The 22,796-nt window shown below is 45.5% G+C and overlaps 1 protein-coding gene across 2 annotated transcripts; it reads left to right on the plus strand.

Moving 5' to 3' along the window:
* Window positions 1-322: 322 nt before the first annotated feature.
* On the plus strand, window positions 323-17,397 carry impdh2 (IMP (inosine 5'-monophosphate) dehydrogenase 2). 2 transcript variants are annotated; one of them, XM_056597176.1, is made up of 14 exons: window positions 323-799; window positions 6,448-6,496; window positions 7,208-7,309; window positions 7,713-7,787; window positions 9,106-9,312; window positions 9,959-10,046; window positions 10,574-10,773; window positions 11,390-11,480; window positions 12,637-12,732; window positions 13,320-13,463; window positions 13,942-14,086; window positions 15,312-15,455; window positions 16,468-16,551; window positions 16,903-17,397. In XM_056597176.1, the coding sequence occupies exons 1-14, from the start codon at window positions 702-704 to the stop codon at window positions 16,922-16,924; spliced, it is 1,545 nt and encodes a 514-aa protein (XP_056453151.1). In that variant the 5' UTR covers window positions 323-701; the 3' UTR covers window positions 16,925-17,397. The 2 variants fall into 2 exon arrangements, with proteins under 2 accessions (XP_056453151.1, XP_056453158.1); XM_056597183.1 differs by lacking the exon at window positions 323-799 and adding an exon at window positions 1,476-2,179.
* The last annotated feature ends 5,399 nt before the right edge of the window (window positions 17,398-22,796 follow it).

Consider the following 22,796-nt stretch of genomic DNA (forward strand, 5'->3'; position numbering starts at 1 on the left):
ATAAACATACGTATGCATAGTCACTATATTTACACTATATACTTAATATGTGCATAAGAGCTTGTTTGAGTGCGGAGGATCCTTCATAATCCTAAAGGCAATCTTCAAAGTAGATGCATTAACCCACACGGTGTGTAAGTCCTTGCCTTGTGTTGTAAACAACATAGACATCGACGACCAAGTATTATGTTGACAAAATCGTGCACTGGCGTTATGGACCCAGGTGCCACGATGAATGTTATGGAAATGGCGCCATCTACCGTAGATCCATCAGTACTGATCGCCAACGAGTCGTGTGATCTGGAGTGGGCGGGGCGAGCCGGATCTGACGTCTTGAGAGAATTCGGGGAGGAACACCGGTTTGACTGGAGGTACACGATACACGTGCTAGTTTACTCCTTGATACAGGCTATGAGGCCAACAAACAACTTGCAAGAAAACAAGACTGGGGACTTCATCAATTATCGGGCGTTCCCGTTCAATATCTAACTAACCACACATCCTGGGGATCCAGCCTTAGGCGGTGGTCGGGGATAGCCTATTGTGGAAGTGAGGAAGACGTCCGACCCGGAGCGTCCTGACACTGTATGCGACAACACGCAGGCGCCAAGCGACTGGGAAAGTTATCGCTGTGTCTCTCGGGCATTCGGACTTTTATTTAAAAAATAACTGAACTTTGAATCGGTAACGTTTCGGACGCCATGGCGGAATTCCTGATCAGCGGACAGACTGGTTACATCCCGGAGGACGGATTGACGGGCCAGCAACTGTTCAACGGGGGAGACGGGCTCACGTACAAGTAAATGGCACCCTACTTTTATGGCTTCTGCTGCTAACCTGCCAGGGTCCAGCCCGAGCCGACGGTAGCCTTAATGTCAACGGATCGGGGGACCAGTCCCCCTGCTAGAAGGCAAAATTAGACATATTTCTCATTGCTGAGGGCAGATCAAGACGTTTCCGCAGGATTGTCTCCATTGGATTGTTAATGCACCCCTAATCACTCCTGTTTATAGGGGGCAGGGGCGGATCTAGCCATTTTGGGGCCCTAGGCAAAATATAGACATGGGGCCCTAATTTTTTAAACACGTACACAAAACAAATAACCATCCCAATACTCTTAGAATCGCAATAAACCCATAGTGCACTGCCACTCAACTCTCCACAGTAAAATCAGTTTCAGATATATATATTTTTTTTTTCAGGTTTTTTTTTTTTTTTTTTTGGTTGGGGCCCTAGGCACTTGCCTAGGTTTGCCTAATGGAAGATCCGCCACTGATAGGGGGGTGGGGGGATTTAGGCGGTCTGTGTACTCAGATGCACTTATTTTCTGGAGCTACCCGCACCAGTACTATTCTTACAATAATCCATATTTTCAACGACCCCAATACTGGCTAACGGCGTTGCATTGTTTTTTCTTTGTCAAACCTCCCCCTTGTTCAACAAAACGGAGCATGGTTTTGTAGAACAGCAAATCCATTCATCCTTGGGTGTAATTTATGGACCGCTGCTCCATGTGGCTTTACTCTAAATATACCACTGTATACCAACAGTTCCCACATTTAGATCCGAACTTGCACAATGTGTTGCACAAGACTCGACCCGTACGTTCCTCGAGTCCGTATAAACATGCATCCACTCTGGACTCTGTGTCAGATACAGTGGCGGTTCTAGAACAAGTTTACTAGGAGGGGCCAGTGATTAAGCAGAGGGGCACAAAAAAAAAAGGCAAAAATAATAATATTTAGAGATTATAAACTATATTTTAGTTTAAAATCCTCAAACATTTAATTAGTACAAGAGTTTATAACTTCACCAGTCTGTATTTTTCTGTCAAACTATCTTAAATTGATGGAGCTTATGCCCATCATCAAAATCAAGTAATCATTTATTTAATACAAGCGTGCAGGATAGGTAGGGCCATAAAAAATGAAAACGAAAATACAGTTCAGGGTACAGCGTCCTGACATTGTATGCGACAACACGCAGGCGACTGGGAAAGTTATCGCTGTGTCTCGGGCATTCAGACTTTTGCTTTTATTTAAAAAATAACTGAACATTGAATCGGTAACGTTTCGGACGCCATGGCGGAATTCCTGATCTGTGGACAGACTGGTTACATCCCGGACGATGGATTGACGGGCCAGCAACTGTTCAAAGGGGAGGACGGGCTCAACTACAAGTAAATGGCACCCTACTTTTATGGCTTCTGCTGCTAACCTGCCAGGGTCCAGCCCGAGCCGACGGTAGCCTTAATGTCAACGAAACGGGGGACCAGTCCCCCTGCTAAAGGCAAAATTAGACATATTTCTCATTGCTGAGGGCAGATCAAGAAGTTTCCGCAGGATTGTCTCCATTGGATTGTTAATGCATCCCTAATCACTCCTGTTTATACGGGGGTGGGGGGGGGGGGGGGGTATTTAGGCGGTCTGTGTTCTCAGATGCACGTATTTTCTGGAGCTACCAGTACTACTACAATAATCCATATTTTCAACGACCCCAATACTGGCTAACGGCGTTACATTGTTTTTCTTTGTCAAACCTCCCCCTTACTTGTTTGACTAAACGGAGCATGGTTTTGTAGAACAAATCCAAATCCATTCATCATTAGGTGTAATTTATGCACCGCTGCTCCATGTGGCTTTACTCTAAATATACCAATGTATACCAAGAGTTCCCACATTTAGATCCGAACTTGCACAATGTGTTGCACAAAAGACTCGACCCATACGTTCCTCGAGTCCGTATAAACATGCATCCACTCTGGACTCTGGACTCTGTGTCAGATGCTAGCAGTGGCGGTTCTAGAACAAATTTACTATGGTGCCAGTGATTAACCAGAGGCACAAAAAAAGAGATTTAAAGATTATCAACTATATTTTACTTTAAAATCCTCAAACATTTACATTGTACAAGAGTTTATAACTTCACCAGTCTGTATTTTTCTGTCAAACTATCTTAAATTGATGGAGCTTATGCCCTAAATCTAGCCTAGAAATCTAGATGCCCCTAGCGGCAGGCAGCAAATTGAATTTGCAGCCAGGGAGGTCTAGCCTTCTGTCGTCGTTTTTCGCTGCTGGAAACAGAAAATGTGAAAGGCCAATCAGATCGTGAGGGGCGGAATGGAGCCGAATGACGACAGAGCTGCTACGGTTCCGTGTTAAAGGTAAACAATAATGACTGCTGCTGCTGGCGAACAGCTGTCTTTCGACCCTACTTTGGCCGCGACTCTTCAAGACTTGAAGTTATCATTTTCTTTGAGAAATGAACAAAGAACTGCACTGAAGTCTTTCCTGGAAAAGAAAGATGTATTCAGAGTTTTGCCGACCGGATACGGTAAAAGTTAGATTTTCCAACTAGCTCCGCTGGTGGGGTAACGTATGGGACACTGCCACAGCCCGCTTGTGATTGTTGTCTCACCACTGATAGCGCTTATGGAGGACCAGTTAAAGGAGGCGGAAAAACTTGGACTCAAGGCCTAAAACGGCAACGGTCGTTGGTCTCCATTCTCTCAATCCACCATTCGCAACACTTCCCCATGGAAATTTCCGTCGCTCTGACTACGTCACCTTCTTCGTTGCTCTGATTGGTTGTAGCGCTATCCTATTGCGTGCAGAGGGAACTTGAAAGAGAGGTAGGGCCATAAAAAACGAAAAAAAATACAGCTCAGGGTACAATATTCAGTGATTCAATATGAAAAAAAAGAATTCATCTATTTATTTGATCAGTTTCAGTGTGTAGAAACTTTGTTCCCAAGAGGCTGAGCTTGTCTAAAAAGCTCAAAGAAAACGTCCCTGTTCTACTGTTCTTTCCTCATTTCATGATAGCTGCTATTAGAAGAAAAACAACGTAGGGGCTTGCATTACATTTCATTGCATAAATGCATAACCATCCCTCCCTACTTAACTAGGTCAGGTAGCCTACTACTCTTTACTCAAATCTATTTGTTATCCCAATGCAACAGCCAAAAAAGGATGAAAATACGTGGTCAACCTCACAACATTGTGTGGACCTAGCATGGATACTGACATTTGAATACTCGCTTCTGCTTCGATTCGTTGCTTATATATGATTACGTTTCTAAATATATTGAGAAATTTACAAACTGAATTTCCTCATCAGTGTGAGGGACTACAGTAACACGGTTATATGCAAGAACAACAAGTCACTTACGAAATTAAATCGTTTCGCTTAGCTTCGACTCTTGCAACAGGAGAAATCGTGGCTCCTTTCTCCCGAGTCGCTGCGCTCTCATTCACCGAGCAGCAGCACCACGGTGCTTGGGTGCACCGCTCTAAGTTACCCGTGTAGAACGTTGCGTCGCATTAGTTCTGTAAGATCAGTAAAATCATAATTATTTTATTTGGTCATCACAGGGGGGCCACACAGGGATCCAGGGACATGTCTACAGGGGCACTGGCCCCCGTAGGCCCCTGTGTAGAACCGCCGTTGACTACAAGCCGCAGTGGGCATGCAAAACAACCATAAAAAAAACAGTACGACTCCATAACTAGCCATCAACCACATTGTTCTTTGTTCTACTTTTGTTCATACACTTGGTCTCAATAATTAATTACCGACCTCGCCAACAAATTAATCTCTATGAATAAATCTTTAGCCAAAGTTCAAGTGACTTTACCAATGTGACACCTCTTTAGTATGTATTATTCATTTTAAGTATATGTATATATAAAATTAATTCTGTGATCCTTAAATCCTGCACGATTATGAATTACACTCTTCACGTTCATGCAAAATGAACCGCAACCCTCAGCAAATCGGCTCCCACCTTTCAAACGGGAGAATCTTGCATGTGCTTGCAGAGGTTGTGTCGTTTTTTAGATGCCCTGCAGCTCGCTGCTTATGCATAATAGAGACCAACCTGGTGTGATTCATTTCTTATGTATCCAACACAACCAGGTTAGAGATTTCAGGTGTTCAGACACCCTGGGGAACAGTGCCGGGGACCATGCATGGGAAGGAAAAGTAGGCAGGTGAAGTAGCTAGGTTGAATGTGTTTAAATGGGTTCATTGTAGGCCTGTATTGGAACACAGCCAGCAAAGGTAGTTTGACATTAAAGAGACCCTATTATACTACTTTTCTGGTCTTAATTTCTTATCAATGACTCCTATAGCGCAACCTGACACGAATCACAGCACAAAAAACGATGTAGATTTTCGGGAAACTCTTCCTCTCATCTGGGCGCTTTCAGCATTCTCTGTCAACGCTCGGTTTCGTCCTTCTTCGCCCCCTCGCCCCCCTCCTGCCAACCCCACTCAGTTGTGATTGGTTTAATACCTTCCGGAAGACCTGCGAAGGGCAGTCGAGCTCCAGCGCGCGGGCAGATTTGACCAGGCATATGGGGGCGTGGCAGGAGTGCCTCTACGTAGATGATTTCCCGGGAAATGTGAACAAGTGAATCGCAAACGTTGTCCCGAGTGTTTAGCGCTCTGCACAGCCACCCCAGACTGTCAGCAGGGAATACGTTGAAATGCAAGTACGTCATTATTTGACACTTTAGTATAGTTAAACATGACTATCAATCATTATAACAATGTTTATAGGTCATAAAAGTCGCAAAAGCATAATAGGTCCCCTTTAATGTCCACTTCCACTTGCTCCATTGACACTGAACCAGTACACACAGACCACCCCTGTCAGCCTTTGCAAAGTGAGGGCGATGCGGGGTCATGCACTTCCATTTCCCCCCTTTTGGTCATTGGCGAATGAATCATTGGACCGATGGCACGCTTCGTGGAGAGGCGTTTTTGGGCAGGCACCATGGGTACTGACATAACTGGTACAGTACCCATGGCGTCCAGCAGTTCAGCAGACAGGCGTGGCGTACACAGCATGGTAACGGGACACTCTTTCCCCCCCCCCCCCTCCCCACCCTGCAAAAATCGCTCGAGAGCTTATCCCTCTCTGGGCGGTTCCTGGTCAGTCCACGAGGGTTCTATTCCTGGTCCTGGGGAAAACATCCAGCGGGGATATTTTTACTTGTAGCATCTGTCCCGTTCCGTCCAGGTCAAAGGTCGTAGGAAAGGGTGCAAGGGATGCGTTGTTGTTGTTGGATGAAGCTCGTTGACATCCAAAGAGGCTTCTGGAGAAAACAGGCATCAAGCTTTGAAGCTTATTCCCTAAACCCGCGTCGAGATGAACAGAAAATCCCCCCAACTAACCAAACACACAAACATTATCAGGTGTTAGGAAATGTAGTATTCAGCGCTGATTTGAATCAATAGATTTTTTTCTTGTCGGTCTAATCAATGTCCATCAAGGTAGTGTCATGTTTTGCCCACCATCAGTTCATTATTAAAAAAATGACACAATTTACATCTTTGTATCAAAAAAAGAGTATTTGATTCTTTGTGTACTGTACGGATGTCATTGAGAATAATCCCACGCTTTTGGCCCTAACCTAGAGCTGTATCTCTCTGTCTCCACAGTGACGTCCTGATTCTCCCAGGGTACATCGACTTCGCCGCGGACCACGTGGTGAGTGGTACGACTGCTCCAGACATACACCCTCTCTGTTCCAACTCGTCTGCCGTCGAGTGCTCCTTCCTCATGGCACTTGTTAGCAGGACAGCCCACGCGATACACAGTCGAATACAAGTTCTGCTGGTTTATGGACGGTTTTATCTTGACTGCTATGACACTCTTTACAACGAGCAGGAAACACAGACCGTTGGTCTTAACGCTTCGATTGTCGTACAGGGTGGCCCAGTTCTATGACCCCAATTGCTTGCTTATTTTAGCCTGGTATTGGGCCAACGTCTTAATACCAGCACAAAATAAAACACTGTCCTGTCTAGCTCAAATTGAATAAGCATCGCCGGGGTTGGGGGTTCAATTCCAACTGAGGCCCACACATCCCACACTTATGTTTGCACCCTACTTTGGATAATAGCACCCTCCAAATGGAAGCCATTTGTGGCCGCCTGCTGCTTAAACGGCCATCACGTGAAACTGTATCCGTTCTGACCTCACCAGCCTTATCTGCCATTTGATCGGGTCGATTCCGACATCATGTTTTATTGATTATTTCATTGTTTTAGTCCGTGTATCTTGTGCACTGATGATGTCATGCGCTCTCATAGAGTAACGGCTAGAAATCCCTGTCCGGTGGCTCGACCGAGACCTTAGTCTATTCCCATTTTATTGGGTGGGTTAAAACACGTTGCAACTATCCCCGCCCCCTTCCAGGACCTGACCTCAGCCCTGACCAAGAAGATCACCATGAAGACCCCCCTGGTGTCCAGTCCCATGGACACCGTCACAGAGGCCAGCATGGCCATCGCCATGGCAGTAAGTACACAGAGAGACCCTTGGGTGACACGGTTCAAATAATGACCCTGAAGCCGACTTTTTTTCACAGAACCCTCTCGTTTTAATCTTGCGCAAGCAATTCTGAGAACATGCACAATTTTGGGGCGGCAGTCACTCGGGAGGTAGAGCCGTTGACTTGTATCCAGCAGGTTGCACGTTCGAACCCCGGCTCCTCCTAGCTTGAGTGTCGACGTGTCCCTGAGCAAGGCACCTAACCCTAACTGCTCCCGACGAGGTGGCGGTCAACTTGCATGGTTGACACCGCCGTTTGAGTATTAATGGTTTGTGAAAGCTGTCAAGTTATAAGTTGCTTTGGTTAAAAGCGTCCCCCATAAGTGATGCGCGCACAACAAGCTCATTGGCGTTCCTTCCTTGTCTGCAGCTGACGGGAGGCATCGGATTCATCCACCACAACTGCACACCAGAGTTCCAGGCTAACGAAGTCCGCAAAGTCAAGGTACCTATTTCGGAGCACCCATCTTTCTTTCTCCGTCACGCCATTTCTGTCTCTTTCTCTCTTTCCGTTTTCCGTTGTTTCATTCTCATTCTCGCTCACTCTCTGTCACCTTTGTCCCTTGCCCTATTTCTCCCCTGTCTCTCTCTCTTATTTCTTATTTTGAGCACTTCTAATTAGGGCTGAACGATTGATCGAATTCAAACCGGCAATCGCAAGGTAATAGAAGTCTGCAACTAAAATAAATGATTGGAATCTGAAACACCAGGCCATGAGGGGTTCACTTGTACGCGACGCTACCCTCCGTTCACGTGAGAGTGTTGTAGCAGCTACCGTTGCTACAACACATGGCAACACTACAAAACTGTTCACCCATTCAAAAGAGAATGTCTGATGCATGCATGGCTAAAGACCCGATCACCAGTTTGTCCTGTATGATGCCATGTACCACCTGGCAGGGATCCCTGCCGGAAATGTTCCAGAGTATAACTCCATATGAACGTGACTCAAAACCGCGAAATTATCAAAAGACTAAGGCGATAGAGGAGTTCACAGGGAAAGGTTTGATGCCCCTCAACGGAGTGACCAAGGCCTGGTTCAAGGCTCTGGTAAAGACAGTGGATCAATGGTACAGCATGCCACAACGCACATGTTGGGGCCAGGTTGCCTTACCGGAGCTATTTTAAACACGCAGGCGGAGAGTTGCAGCGGAGCTAAAAACAGTTTTTCTCTACGACCACGTCCATGTGGTCTAGTCGCACATGTTAACATGTTACATGTTTATGACAGCGACAGGAGAGATAGGTTTATATGTTCCCTGTATCCAATGTTTGTGTTGGGCAATAATCCAGAAGATGAATCGCTTACTAAATCACAATCACCATATTGGTCGAAAAAAAAAAAAAAATTCATTATTTTCCCAAATCGTTCAGCACTACTTCTAATCTACCCTGCGGTCTGACCATCTTGTGCATCATCTTTCCACGTTTTTTTTCTTTGACTTTCTCTCTCCTATTCCCCTCCCGCTGTTAGCAGTGTCTATTGTCAGCCAACTCTTCCCTCCCCTCATTCTGCCTTCCACCTTCCTCCTCACTTGCCCAGTCAAGGCTTCCTTCGTCTTCCTTCGTCTCCTTTCCTTATCAAGTCATTTCCTGGAGTTGATTTGATCGCCTCCCCCTCCTCCTCCCTTTGTCTCCTCCCCTCCATGTTTGGTTTTTCTCTCCTCCACGCCGACCTCCCACCGTTGAATCTCTCCTTCTTTCCCTACCACCTTATCCTCCCCCCCTCCTCCCCAATCTCCCTCCCTCCCTCCCTCCCCCAGCGCTACGAGCAGGGCTTCATCACGGACCCGGTGGTGATGAGCCCGTCTGAGCGCGTGCGGGACGTCTTTGCGGCCAAGGCGCGCCACGGCTTCTGCGGCATCCCCATCACAGACAACGGCGCCATGGGCGGGAAGCTGGTCGGCATCATCTCCTCCCGGGACATCGACTTCCTCAAGGGGGAGGAGCACGACCTGCCACTCAGCCAGGTGGGCGGGGCTCATTGGGATACGGGGGGTTTCTGATTGGTTCAAAGTGGTGGTGTTAATTTATTTTACTATTTTAAAGTTGCGTTTGTTTTACTATCTTTTGGGCTGATGACGCCAGCTGTGCAAGCATTGATGAGTTTTTATCAGCAAGGATGTAATGATTCCACTTTTCTTTTCTGGGAAGAAAAAGAGTTTGGGGAGAAGGGCAAATACATCGGATTTTACTACAATTTTCTCTCAACTTGGGATTTTTTTCAGTAACACTGATAAAATGGGATAGATTTCCGTGTTGACCATCATACAAGACAAATTACCACGGTTAAAAAAAGCGGTTTCGGGTTTGCAGGCTCGTTGTGTATGGGGTATCATCAGGTGGTTGTATCGTTGACGTTTTACGAGTACATGAGCGCAGTATTGCGTCTGAGTGCTGGTATTTGCATCAGTGCATCCCTACTTATCCGCCACGGAGAGATATGGAAACTCGAGCAATATGGTTATGCTGATTTGTTCATAGACTTTAGGAATAAGAGTTGCTCTCCTCTAATATTGATATTATTTCTCGATCAATGTGAACCAATATTTATATTGACATAACTACTAGCTCAATCATCTCGCCTTTTTTATGTTTACGACGTGTCTCTTTCAGGTTATGACCAAGAGGGAGGATCTGGTGGTCGCTCCTGATGGAGTGACGCTTAAAGAAGCCAATGAGATTCTTCAGCGGAGCAAGAAAGGTGAGGTGGAAGCAACCAATGGGCGTGGGTTAGGGGAGGGGGGCGGGAGTTTGGCTCCTTGCTCAGGAACTCTTTGACACTCCCGAGCCAGAAATAGAACTAGCAGGCTAGATGCTAGGATACTTCTTCATATCACTGCTAAAACCAGCAACCTTCTGGTTACCAGACCCTGTTTGTTGACTGTTCACTGACTGACTTGACTCTCTGTTTGGGGACTGACTCTAACTCACTGTCGGATGTTTTGCTGTTGAGACATTTTGGTGACTTGTTAGTTGATCGCCCCTCTGACTGACCGACTGTTGACGACCCTTGGATAGTAGACATTGGCGACTGACTAATTGGCTGTCCGACTGTTTGTCAGTTGACTGACTAACCGTCAGTTCCAACTCACTGTTGGATGATTTACTGTTGACCGACTGTTAGTCGACTCCCCCCGTCGACTGACCGACTGTCGACGACACCTGGCGAGTAGACCATTCGTGGCGTTAACTGACGAAGGCCCCCTCCCTCCTCTTCCTCTCCACCAGGCAAGCTGCCCATCGTGAACGAGGCGGGCGAGCTGGTGGCCATCATCGCGCGCACGGACCTGAAGAAGAACCGCGACTTCCCGCTGGCGTCCAAGGACTCCCGCAAGCAGCTACTGTGTGGCGCCGCCATCGGGACGCACGAGGACGACAAGTACCGGCTGGACATGCTGGTGCAGAGCGGGGTGGACGTGATCGTACTGGTACGCCACTGGGGCTGCTGGGTTTACTACCGCGGGGCGCTACCCATGGTCTTACTGCTGGTTTATCACTGGCGCACTGCTGGTTGAACTAATGCTGGTTTTAACGACGGGTTTGCTACTGGTTTACTGCTGGTTTAGCTAGTGTTGGTTTTAACAATGGTCTTACTACTGGTTCATCACTGGCTTACTGCTGGTTTAACTAATGCTGGTTTAACTAATGCTGGTTTAACTAATGCTCATTTGACTACTGTTGGTTTTAACAATGGTCTTACTACTGGTTTATCACTGGCTTACTGCTGGTTTAACTGATGCTAGTTTTAACGACGGGTTTACTGCTGGTTTAGCTAGTGTTGGTTTTAACAATGGTCTTACTACTGGTTTATCACTGGCTTACTGCTTGATTAACTACTGATGGTTTTACTGCTGGTTTATCACTGGCTTACTGCTGGTTTAACTGCTGTCCGTTTTTCCAATGGTTTTACTTCTTGTTTACCGACTGTGTGTTTGGCTACTGCTGGATAGTCAATAGTTTGTCATTGGTTGTATGGCTGCTCTTACTATTGATTTAGCCAGTGATTTGCTGATGCTGACGGTGATGTCGTGCTTGTCTCTGCAGGACTCGTCGCAGGGCAACTCCATCTTCCAGATCAACATGATCAAATACATCAAGAACAAATTCCCCGACCTGCAGGTCATAGGAGGAAACGGTGAGACAATGCACTCACACTCTCACTCACTCTCTCACTCTCTCATTCTCTCAAAAAAAATTGAACATATTACACCAATTCTTAAATCGTTACATTGGCTTCCGGTAGGTCAGAGAATTGATTTTAAAATCATGTTGCTAACCTATAAATCCCTACATGGTTTAGGCCCAAAATATTTAACTGATATGCTTCCACTACATCAGCCTTCTAGAACACTAAGATCTTCTGAGACCAATCTGTTAATTATCCCCAGAGTAAACACGAAACATGGGAAAGCAGGATTTAGTTACTATGCAACAAATAGCTGGAATAAACTCCCTGAGGATTTAAGACTTGCCCCAACTCTGAGCACCTTTAAAACAAGACTGAAGACTTTTATGTTTGCTTTAGCTTTCTGCTAAATCTTAAATACTTTACCTTTATTTTACTAAAATGCCTTTTTAACTTTCAATTTAATTTTCTCACTTTCTTAAATACTTTGCACTTTCAATTTTACTTACTGAAAAGCCTCTTAACTTTCAATTACATTTTCTATTTTTACCAGAAAGATACATGATCTGATACCAGAGAGAAAGGATAAGGGTTACTAGAATCCGGGTTGGAGTCCCAGAGAAAGTACCAAGTTCCTTTAGGTTGGGTTGGAGTCCCGACGCGGATACCAGAGAAACTGCTGATCTGATCTTAAATACATTGCACTTTCTATTTTACTAATTTCTTTGCATATGTTTTCTTTTACTTATCTATTATTTTATTTTATTGTATAACAATGTTTATATGTGAAGCACATTGAGTCTGCCTTGTGTATGAAAAGTGCTATATAAATAAAGTTGCCTTGCCTTGCCTCTCACTCTCACTCTCACTCACTCTCACTCACTCTCACTCACTCACTCACTCACTCACTCACTCACTCACTCACTCACTCACTCACTCACTCACTCACTCACTCACTCACTCACTCTCACTCTCACTCTCACTCTCACTCTCACTCTCTCACGCACACACACTCTCACTCACTCACAGGGTTGAGCCACAGGGCCTCACACATAATGACACATTTTTGTGTGTGTCTTGAAAGAAATCATTTTCAAGAAATGTATTTTCTTGTTGAAATATTTTCCAGTTATCTGATTCTCTCCCTCTCTCCCCTCCCCCCCAGTGGTTACAGCAGCGCAGGCTAAGAACTTGATAGACGCCGGCGTCGACGGACTGCGGGTCGGCATGGGCAGTGGCTCCATCTGCATCACACAGGAAGGTGAGTGACGGGCCCCGTGACCAATCACAGAGGCCCATTTCACAGACCAAAGCCTGTTCAATCCGGCAACCTAAATGGCCAAACTGAATGATATTTATTTGTCGTTTGGTCAATATAGCAAATATTTAAGAGATGGTAAAAATAAAAATAGTGATTCTAGTTTCATCCATATTCAGCTAACGAGAATGAAACACAAATCCACAACAGGTTGAGTTTTATCCAACAGTGCCCCCTAGCTGTTCTTACACCACTGTACATCACAGCCTCAAGTGGCTTATTATACGTTTACTGTCGCTAGTAAGATTTATCAAAATAATCACACAGCGGCATTCAAATTAGATTTATGGAAATCAAATTATCATTCTTGTAGAAGCATAGTTCCACAATGAAGCAAAACTGTAATTTTAAAACTGCTTTGAGCTAATTCGAGTCTAGGAATGCGTCAATCAACTTTATGAAACGCATTTCATTCTCCCACTTTTCTCTTTCCACCTCCATCTCTTCCTCTCCCCCCTCCTCTCCTCTCCCCCGCCCCCCCCCCCTCCCCCCCTCCCCTCTACTCTCCCTCCCCCCCCCCCCCCCCCTAGTGCTGGCGTGTGGGCGGCCGCAGGCCACGGCGGTCTACAAGGTGTCGGAGTACGCGCGGCGCTTCGGCGTGCCGGTGACGGCTGACGGAGGGATCCAGACGGTGGGACACATCGCCAAGGCTGTGGCCCTGGGGGCCTCGACTGGTGGGTTGGGTGGTCGAGGGTTATGAGGGGGGGGGCGTCGGGGATGGGTGGGCTCATGTCCTTGTGGAAGACCATTTGTCGTCAAAATTGGTTTTGTGACGCATACCTCTCTGTCTGTCTGTCTGTCTGTCTGTCTGTCTGTCTGTCTGTCTGTCTGTCTGTCTGTCTGTCTGTCTGTCTGTCTGTCACTGTCTCTCTCTCTCTCACTGCCTCTCACTGTCTCTGTCTCTTTCTATGCGTCTCTCTCTCACTGCCTCTCTCTCTCACTGCCTCTCTGTCTCTGTCTCTCTCTGTCTCTGTCTCTGTCTCTGCCTCTCTGTCTCTCTCACTGACTCTCTGTCTCTCTCTCTCTCTCTCTCTCTGTCTCTCTGTCTCTCTGTCTCTCTGTCTCTCTCTCTCTCTCTCTATGTCTCTCTCTCTCTCTCTCTCTCTCTCTCTATGTCTCTCTCTCACTGACTCTCTATGTCTCTCTCTCCAGTGATGATGGGGTCTCTGCTGGCCGCCACCAACGAGGCCCCGGGGGAGTACTTCTTCTCTGACGGCATCCGGCTGAAGAAGTACCGGGGGATGGGCTCGCTGGACGCCATGGACAAGAACCTGGGCTCGCAGACGCGCTACTTCAGGTACACTCACTCACTCACTCACTCACTCACTCACTCACTCACTCACTCACTCACTCACTCACTCACTCACTCACCCACTACTGCTTCACACACACTCTCACTCACTCACCAACTACTGCTTCACTCACTCACTCACTCACTCACTCACTCACTCACTCACTCACTCACTCACACACTCACTCACTCACTCACTCACTCACTCACTCACTCACTCACTCACTCACTCACTCACTCACTCACTCACTCACTCACTCACTCACTCACTCACTCACTCACTCACTCACTCACTCACCCACTCACTCACTCACCCACTACTGCTTCACACACACTCTCACTCACTCACCAACTACTGCTTCACTCACTCACTCACTCACTCACTCACTCACTCACTCACTCACTCACTCACTCACTCACTCACTCACTCACTCACTCACTCACTCACTCACTCACTCACTCACTCACTCACTCACCCACTACTGCTTCACACACACTCTCACTCACTCACCAACTACTGCTTCACACACACACACTCTCACTCACTCACTAACTACTGCTTCACACTCACTCACTCACTCACTCACTCACTCACTCACTCACTCACTCACTCACTACTGTTTCACACTCACTCACTCACTCACTCACTACTGCTTCACACACACACTCACTACTGCTTCACAAACACACGCACGCACGCACGCGCGCGCGCACACACGCACACATATTTATCCACATTCCCAGGCAGCGTGGCTAACCAGTTCTGATGTTCTCTGGTCACCGGCAGACAGAGAGCTGCTCCCTGGAGCCCAACGTAACCCACCCCATAGTAGGCACTGATGGCCTATTGACTGATGTAGTCAATAATCGGATTATGTATTTTCACAATTGCATTTAGTATGGAACTCGTATTGTGTCTTGTGTTTTATGTTGTAACTGTGTACTGCTGTCCATCTTGGCCAGGTCTCTCTGGTAAAATAGATTGTTAAGCTCAATGAGACTAACCTGGTTGAATAAAGGATATAATGATAATGGCCTGCGGTCCACCTGAGCACACAGGAACACAAACAAGACGTTTGCTTTGGTGTTGACTCCCTACAATGGAATGCCCTCACAAACTTCCTGTACATACCATTTACCTTTCCCTCCCCCCCCGCCCCCCCTCCCTCTGATGCCCTGCCCCCCCCCCCACCCTCTGATGCCCCGCCCCCCGCCCCCCCCCCCTCCGCAGTGAGAACGATAAGATCAAGGTGGCGCAGGGTGTGTCCGGGGCCGTGAAGGACAAGGGCTCTATCCACCTGTTCGTCCCCTACCTGCTGGCTGGGATCCAGCACTCGTGCCAGGACATCGGGGCCAAGAGCCTCACCCAGCTGAGGTCAGCAAACACACGCACGCACGAACGCAAGCACGCGTTTATATATATATATATATATGTATAAACCCCAACATGGCTACATTAATCATAAAGGTTACAGAGGTTAGAAACATTTATTGAAAAACGCATTTCTTTGGAGGTAATAATAAGTGTGGTTTTCCTGATTAAAGGGACAATCGTATAATGATGCGTTTTAAAACGTATGTTTGAACCGTTTTTTTGTCTGACTTGATGGGTTGTAGTGAAGCCAGGGGTGTGTGTTACTAGGGCTGCCGCCATCTATTATTTTATATTCCAGGTACTTTACCATCGTATAAAGTAACATTTCTCCTTTTTATAAAGAGCAGATTTTTTTCTTATTTTTTCCTTTCTGTCGTTTCCTCTGGCTAGTCTCTCGTTTCTTCTGTTGGACCCTCGCAATTTATTTCTCCCCATCCCCATTTTTCAATCCGCTCCGTTGAACCACGTCTCCCTCACACGGCATGTGTCCCATGGCGTAAAGGGTTTGCACAGTGCTACTAGGCCCCGACAATTAATCATATTCAAACTGACATTGGGATGCAATAGTAGGATATTTTTGGAGGGATTTGTTACTGTTGTTGAGTGGTGATCAGTAAGATTTGTTTACAATTCAATTGTTAAATAAAGATGTAGTAATATCAATCCATGCATCAATTAATCTCAACACAGGCCTGGCCTAAAGGAAAGAGCAGTTTACTTGTTAACTGGTTCCAATGTTGTGGTGGTTGGTCATACTATAGAATGATTTTATCGCTTGTTTAGTGAATAATTCAGAACATTAGGAATTTTAAAAGAAAAATTGCATACTAAATCGCAATCGCAATAGTTGTCGAAATAATCGTCATTCGATTATTTCCCCAAACGTTCAGCCCTAAGCGCTACTAATAGTCTGTGTGGAACCCGGTGGGCTGAATACAGTTCCACGGGATGGTTTTTGTAGTAGTGGCGCTCTGGGAGGAACGGTTTCAACCCTGTGTTTCCTGTCCCACAGAATCATGATGTACTCTGGAGATCTAAAGTTTGAGAGGAGAACCACGTCCGCTCAGAATGAGGGGGGCGTCCACGGCCTGCACAGGTACAGACACACACACGGCCATTTTAACACGCACAAGAAGGTGTATATTTAAACACATGCACCCACCCACCCCCACCCCCACACACACACAGCTGTGAGACAGACAGATGGCCACTGGGGTTAAGTGGTGAGGATAATTCCCTTTTTACTATCTGATGAGCATGCATTAAATAACTACTGGTTTGAGGTAGTGTGGGATACATGGCCATGCGCACGCACACACACAGACCAATTCCTTGTTGGAGCTCAAGTTCCTATTTCTTATTCAGCACGGTCACACAGGTTCATTTGATGTGTCCCTAATACACTCAATCTCTCTCTCTCTCTCTCTCTCTGTCTCTCACCCCACAGTTACGAGAAGCGTCTGTTTTAAGGAGCAACGGGTGCATTGGACCCGGAGCGGCCATCATGCCAACGCTGCATTATGCAAACACACAGAAAACTCTACACACCATCACACATCCACAAACTTGAATACACACACATAGTCTTGACCTCAAACAGGAGTTGTGCCTAACCCTTAATAATTCACACGCACACGCACACCTCCTTACGCTGGCGCATTCAAAGGAGAATATGCTCCAAAACACTCATGCACATACACGCATATGATTCAAGTCTTCCTATCTAGTATTCCCTATGCATTGTGAGTGTATGTGCATGTGTGTGTGAAGATCTGACTGAGGCATTATTGCCTGTGCGAGGCCTTTCATGTTCTCATTGAATTAACTCAAAAAAGACTGCAAGCTCTTCATTTCAACGAGCGAACATTAACATGAACTAAAGAAATCGAAAACAATAAAGTATTTTTCCCATTGAATATTCTGCTGTTTTTTCACCACCTGTGTCACCCCTCACTGTGTGTCTCCTGACCTTATTGAGTATTTTAAGGGTTTTATTTTAGTTCAATAATTGTATCCAATTTACAGACTTCCAAATCTGTTGTCCATAAATGGCAGAGCCATCCAAGGAGGATGAGAAAAATTGAGGTAATATTAAGCGATTCCATGTAAATCTTTGGTTTTGAGAAGCTTAGTGTAACTTTTAACATGGTCATTTTAGGCATATTCCATGAACTAGCAATGTACATTTTTCAGTATGAGTTGAATTTTAATGTAATGTAAGAGTGCAAACTCAAAAGGCATTTGTTCCCAATACGTTCATGGCGGTGAGATGTTGAGAGACAACCAAATAACTTAAATCAAATCTTTTCTTTCTTGGGCGTGAAATTGTATCGTGCATATGTCAAAGTAAAAGTGTTTTGTCATTTGTACAGAAAGGGGCTGCCACGTCAAAGTATTTCGACGTGGCAGGCGAAAAATACGTAGGGGGCATTATATGTTGAAAAGATATTAATTTAAAAGATACATAAATAGTAGGCCTATATATAATATAAAATAGAATAAAAAAAAAATATATCACAAAAATACCATAGACAGTTACACGAAAACAACTAAACAATTGTCCGAAAGCAGTTATGCACTGCAATGAGGAAAATTTATATTGAATATGGAAGTGGAATGTGCCTAAAGTGGATGGGCTGATGAATAAATCCCTACATTTATGTTCCTCTCAACTTTATTTATATAGCACCTTTCATCGCAACATGCAGAGCAAGGTCCTTAAAATAGCAAAATTAAAACGGACAGAATGACATTAAAACCATTAAAATGTTAAAAATCTCGAGTACAGACACAGAACTAAACACATGGTACGGTCTGTACGGACCACTGTTTTCTGTGCGCCTCATTACGGAGGCGGTTTTGAAATTCAGATTCAATTCAGATATCTTTGTCGATCAGTATGGAAAATGGTCCTCAGATATGGCTCATTTAAGAAAAGATTACAAACGCCGTTCAACAACTCAAAGCCCAGTGTAACACTGGAAGAAGTACCGCATGTGTGAGGTGAGCACTGATGTTATCAGTCCTGATCTGGGGTGATACTGACGGCAGGGAAAAGGAAGGAGTCTAGAGGGAGTTATTTCCATTCTGGTAGCCTTAGTGACAGCGACCTGATGGTAGAGGAGTAGATACTGTAATAATATGTATAGTTTTCCATACGAGCGACCTAGGTGAGGTGGCGTTTAGCAGTGGTTAACGACTCTGAGGGGGGCTGAGTATTTCACGACCTTGAATGATGATGTGGGGAGGGTTAGGGAGGGAGGGAGGGAGGGAGGGGCCTGATGGGATGTGGGGCCCCCAGCCCCTCCTCTCACCTGCTCTCTGGGTCCCCTGGGGGGGCCACGGCCATGGTGGAAATCCACCGGACTTTCCAGGGGCCCGGGAAGTGGTAACCGCCGGTCACGCCCGCTTGGAAACACAGGTGGGTCCAATTATCTTTGTGGGTGTTTTTTGTGTGTTTTTGTCTGTATGTCTGCGTGGTTGTGTGTGTGTGTATGTGCGTGCACAAGCGTGTGCTTGTTTGAACGTGTGTCCGTGTTTGTGGTTGAGTTTGTGTGTGTGTGTGTGTGTGTGAGTGCATGCATGTGTGTGCGTTTGTGTGTAAGTGTGTGTGTGGGTGTGTGCATGCACATGTGTATTTCTGTGTACGTGTTCGAGATGTTTGTGGTTGTGTGAGTGTATGCCCGTGTGTGTGTGACGGGTGGAGGGTCAATGTAAGGTGGTTATTTGATTTACCATATTTTATCTTATCTTTTACGCTGTTTTCTTATCTATGGCAGTAAATGAAGAATGAAAATAATGTGTGTGCGTGCGTGTTTCAGAATCAGAATCAGAATCACTTTTATTACATCTTATAGTACAGTACTCAAGAGTAAAAATCTTAGGCTTGGTTCCTCAACATTCACATAGCAGCAACAGTAAAAGATAAAATAAATAAGAATAAGAATAAGAAACCATATGAAAAGGAACAAAGTAAAAAATAAATAAATAAATAAGTAAGTAGCAGCATCAATAATACTAAAAAGTCTGTTGTTGTGGTGTGCGTGTGGATGGTTGGGGGGTAGTGTGTTTTTCCAGGAGTCTGACTGCTTGGGGGAAAAAACTGCTTGTCATCCTCTGGGTTTTGGCCCTTAGGCTTTGGTACCGCCTCCCTGACGGCAGTAGCTCAAACAGCTTCTGGTTGGGGTGGCTGGGGTCCCCAATGATTCGGAGGGCCTTCCTGACACACCGGGCCTTGTAGGTTTCCTGGATGGAGGGAAGCTCACATCCGCTGATCCTCTCAGCTGTCCGCACTACCCTTTTTTTTTTTTTGTGTGTGTTTGTGTGTGCGTGGAGTTACACCGTATACAGGTGTTTATTTAACTTTTGCACAAATATTTATTTGCAAATATATTTAAATTCATTCATAATTTAATCCTTTAACCCTTTAACTTTATAATTTTATCCTACTAAATATGTCAATGTGTATTGTGCAGTGAAAACCAATTTGAACTAATATAACGTTCTCCTAATCCCTCACGAAAAAAGGAAATGAGAAAGAAATTATGCCATATATTGATTTATTACACATAAGAGTGGAAGTGCGATACACAAATAGAGACCCAAGATTTTGTCATTGTATCATACTTTTTATTACTTGCGCTACTTACAGTACCTCTATCTTGTGTTTATATTCATTGCATTTCCTTGTACAGAGACAGAGAATGAGGGAGGGAGGGAGGGAGGGAGGAGGAGGAGGGGGGAGGAGGGAGGGTGGGAGGAGGAGGAGGAGGAGGGAGGAGGGAGGGAGGGAGGGAGGGAGAGGGAGGAGGGAGGGTGGGAGGGAGGGTGGGAGGGAGGGTGGGAGGAGGAGTTGAGCGACGGATCAGGAGAAGTGAAAGTGAAATCAAATCATGGTGTATTTAAGAGGAACTCTTATCTCAGGGAGACAGACACCGGGACCAGCAGAAGAGGGACCACACAGCGAAACCCTGGTAAGAACCATACTGTTTCAGTGTCTTAACCATTCATGAATGGTTATGTTTATGTTCTTTGTACTGCTGCTTGAGATTATCGTCTGCTGTGTGTGTTGGTGATTTCTTTCCTGGTTTAACTCTTGGTTTCTGTTTTCTTCTCTCTCTCTCTCTCTCTCTCTCTCTCTCTCTCTCTCTCTCTCTCTCTCTCTCTCTCTCTCTCTCTCTCCAACCTACACTTCCTCTTTCCCAGCGATTCACTCTGCAATAGTTTAGTTTGAAATATGTGACGTGTGTGTGTGTGTGTGTGTGTGTGTGGTTGTTTGAGAGACACATTCTAGTTTCCATTTCAACAAATTGACAGCCTGAATTTAATAAAAAATCTCTTTCTTTATCGGCCCTTCAACTCTTTTTGTCTTTGTCTTTGTCTCTTTACCTCTTACCATCATCTCCTTGCCTGGTTCCATGATATTGTAAACGTACATGCATGCATATATATGTAAGAGTTTACAACATGGTTTCTGATCTGGTGTGAACGAGCTTCTGAATCCAGGTCTTGGTGACTGTTTTGGTTCCTCAAAAGCAGTTGGCCTCCTCTACAATCCAACTTCTACTTCTCTTCTCTCTCTCTCTCTCTCGCTCCACCCCTCCCTCTCTCTATCATACTTATTGCTTTAAAGTATTCAAACATGTCTTTCCCCCATTTGTTTCCCCTTCGTCTGACTCGTGTGGCGTATGATGCCCTCGCAGGGATAGATCAATCACAAACTGGTTTTTCAGGATCAATGAATGCACACACGCCTATTCTTGGACACGAAGCGACTTCGATTCGATGTGCCCGGATCTGTGATAAACATACCGATGGAAGGCAGGCATTCTGACGCGTCGGACCATATCGCTTATCGCTGGATGTCACTACAATACAACAGGGTCACTACGACCATGTGATCGGCCCCTTAATAAAGAGGGATATTTATGTTATATGAGGGCAAAGGGTTAGGGTGATACCTGGATGATATCAGAGAAGAAAAGGTGCCTGATACTATTGTTTTATGAGAAGACACCCCCATGACTCAGTCAGATCGACCTATGGTACAAGATGTACGGGTTGTTTTTACTACCTGTTGATCCTGGTTTCGGGCCGGTTTGATTCAGACTTTGTACCCATGCTGAGGTGGTTGCACATCGGGTTCCAGGTTGGTAGAAATCAAACACACTTGAGTCTTTCCTTTTTTGCCTTGTGGAGAGATGTGGTGGTTGAACTACTACTATGAGGGCCGGAAATAATGAATGGAGTTTTGCAATCAACCGGGGAGATCATTCATTCAGTGGATTCTCTCTCTTATTGAAGACATTGTGTTTGTTCGACGAGGAAGGAAATATCTGGTGTGTGTGTGTGTGCGCTAGATCCTATGAGGTCACCCAGAATACAATATGGGTGTCAGAGGTGCGGAAGTGGCTTGACTTTATATACTGTATAATGAACTACCTAAGGCCACACTACCACTGATTGAGGTGAAAGGGGACCTATTATGCTTTTCGACTTTTATGACCTATAAACGTTGTTATAATGATTGATAGTCATGTTTAACCATACTAAAGTGTCAAATAATGACGTACACGCATTTCAACGTATTCCCTGCTGACAGTCTGGGGTGGCTGTGCAGAGCGCTAAACACTCGGGACAACGTTTGCGATTCACTTGTTTACATTTCCGGGAAATCATCTACCTAAAGGCACTCCTGCCGCGCCCCCATTTGCCTGGTCAAATCTGCCCGCGCGCGCTTCAAGGAAGGTAACCACTGACAACGGAGTTGGGTTGGCAGGAGGGGGGCGAGTGGGCGGAGAAGGACGAAACCGAGCGTTGACAGAATGCTGAAAGCGCCCAGATGAGAGGAAGAGTTTCCCGAAAATCTACATCGTTTTTTGTGTATGGTTAAACATGACTATCAATCATTATAACAACGTTTATAGGTCATAAAAGTCGAAAAAGCATATTAGGTCCCCTTTAAAAGAGCTGAATCGATTTAACACAGCAGAGGCCTTCTACTCCTTTGATTCAAATTCTAGGACAGGTCCTTCAGAATTGTTGCATTCAGTCAGCAAGAAAGCATTGATAACAGGTCCTATTCTCCTGATCTTCTATTTCTGATGATATCTGGTCGTACATTTCGCCAGATCAGGTTTTTTTTATTTTTAACGAACATTTTCTACTCAATGTCAATCATCTTCCCTTTTCTGTCTTCCTTCAGCACAGAGTTTGTGAAGCGGTTCTCTGGATTTGGCCTCTCTTGAGGATGAAGGTGGAGGCTGTTGGGTAGGTGGTGTTGTCGGGCTGGGTGGGGGATGATGGAGGTTGGAGGTTGGAGGTTGGAGGTTGGAGGTTGGA

This window comes from Gadus chalcogrammus, chromosome 1, assembly GCF_026213295.1.
Source record: "Gadus chalcogrammus isolate NIFS_2021 chromosome 1, NIFS_Gcha_1.0, whole genome shotgun sequence".
NCBI classification, from domain to species: domain Eukaryota; kingdom Metazoa; phylum Chordata; class Actinopteri; order Gadiformes; family Gadidae; genus Gadus; species Gadus chalcogrammus.

Excerpts from the sequence above, each read along its gene's own strand:
- impdh2 (XM_056597176.1), top strand. The coding sequence starts at position 702 with ATGGCGGAATTCCTGATCAGCGGACAGACTGGTTACATCCCGGAGGAC. Across the intron at positions 9,313-9,958 it reads ACGACCTGCCACTCAGCCAG|GTTATGACCAAGAGGGAGGA; the intron begins GTGGGCGGGGCT and ends TGTCTCTTTCAG. Across the intron at positions 12,733-13,319 it reads CATCTGCATCACACAGGAAG|TGCTGGCGTGTGGGCGGCCG; the intron begins GTGAGTGACGGG and ends CCCCCCCCCTAG.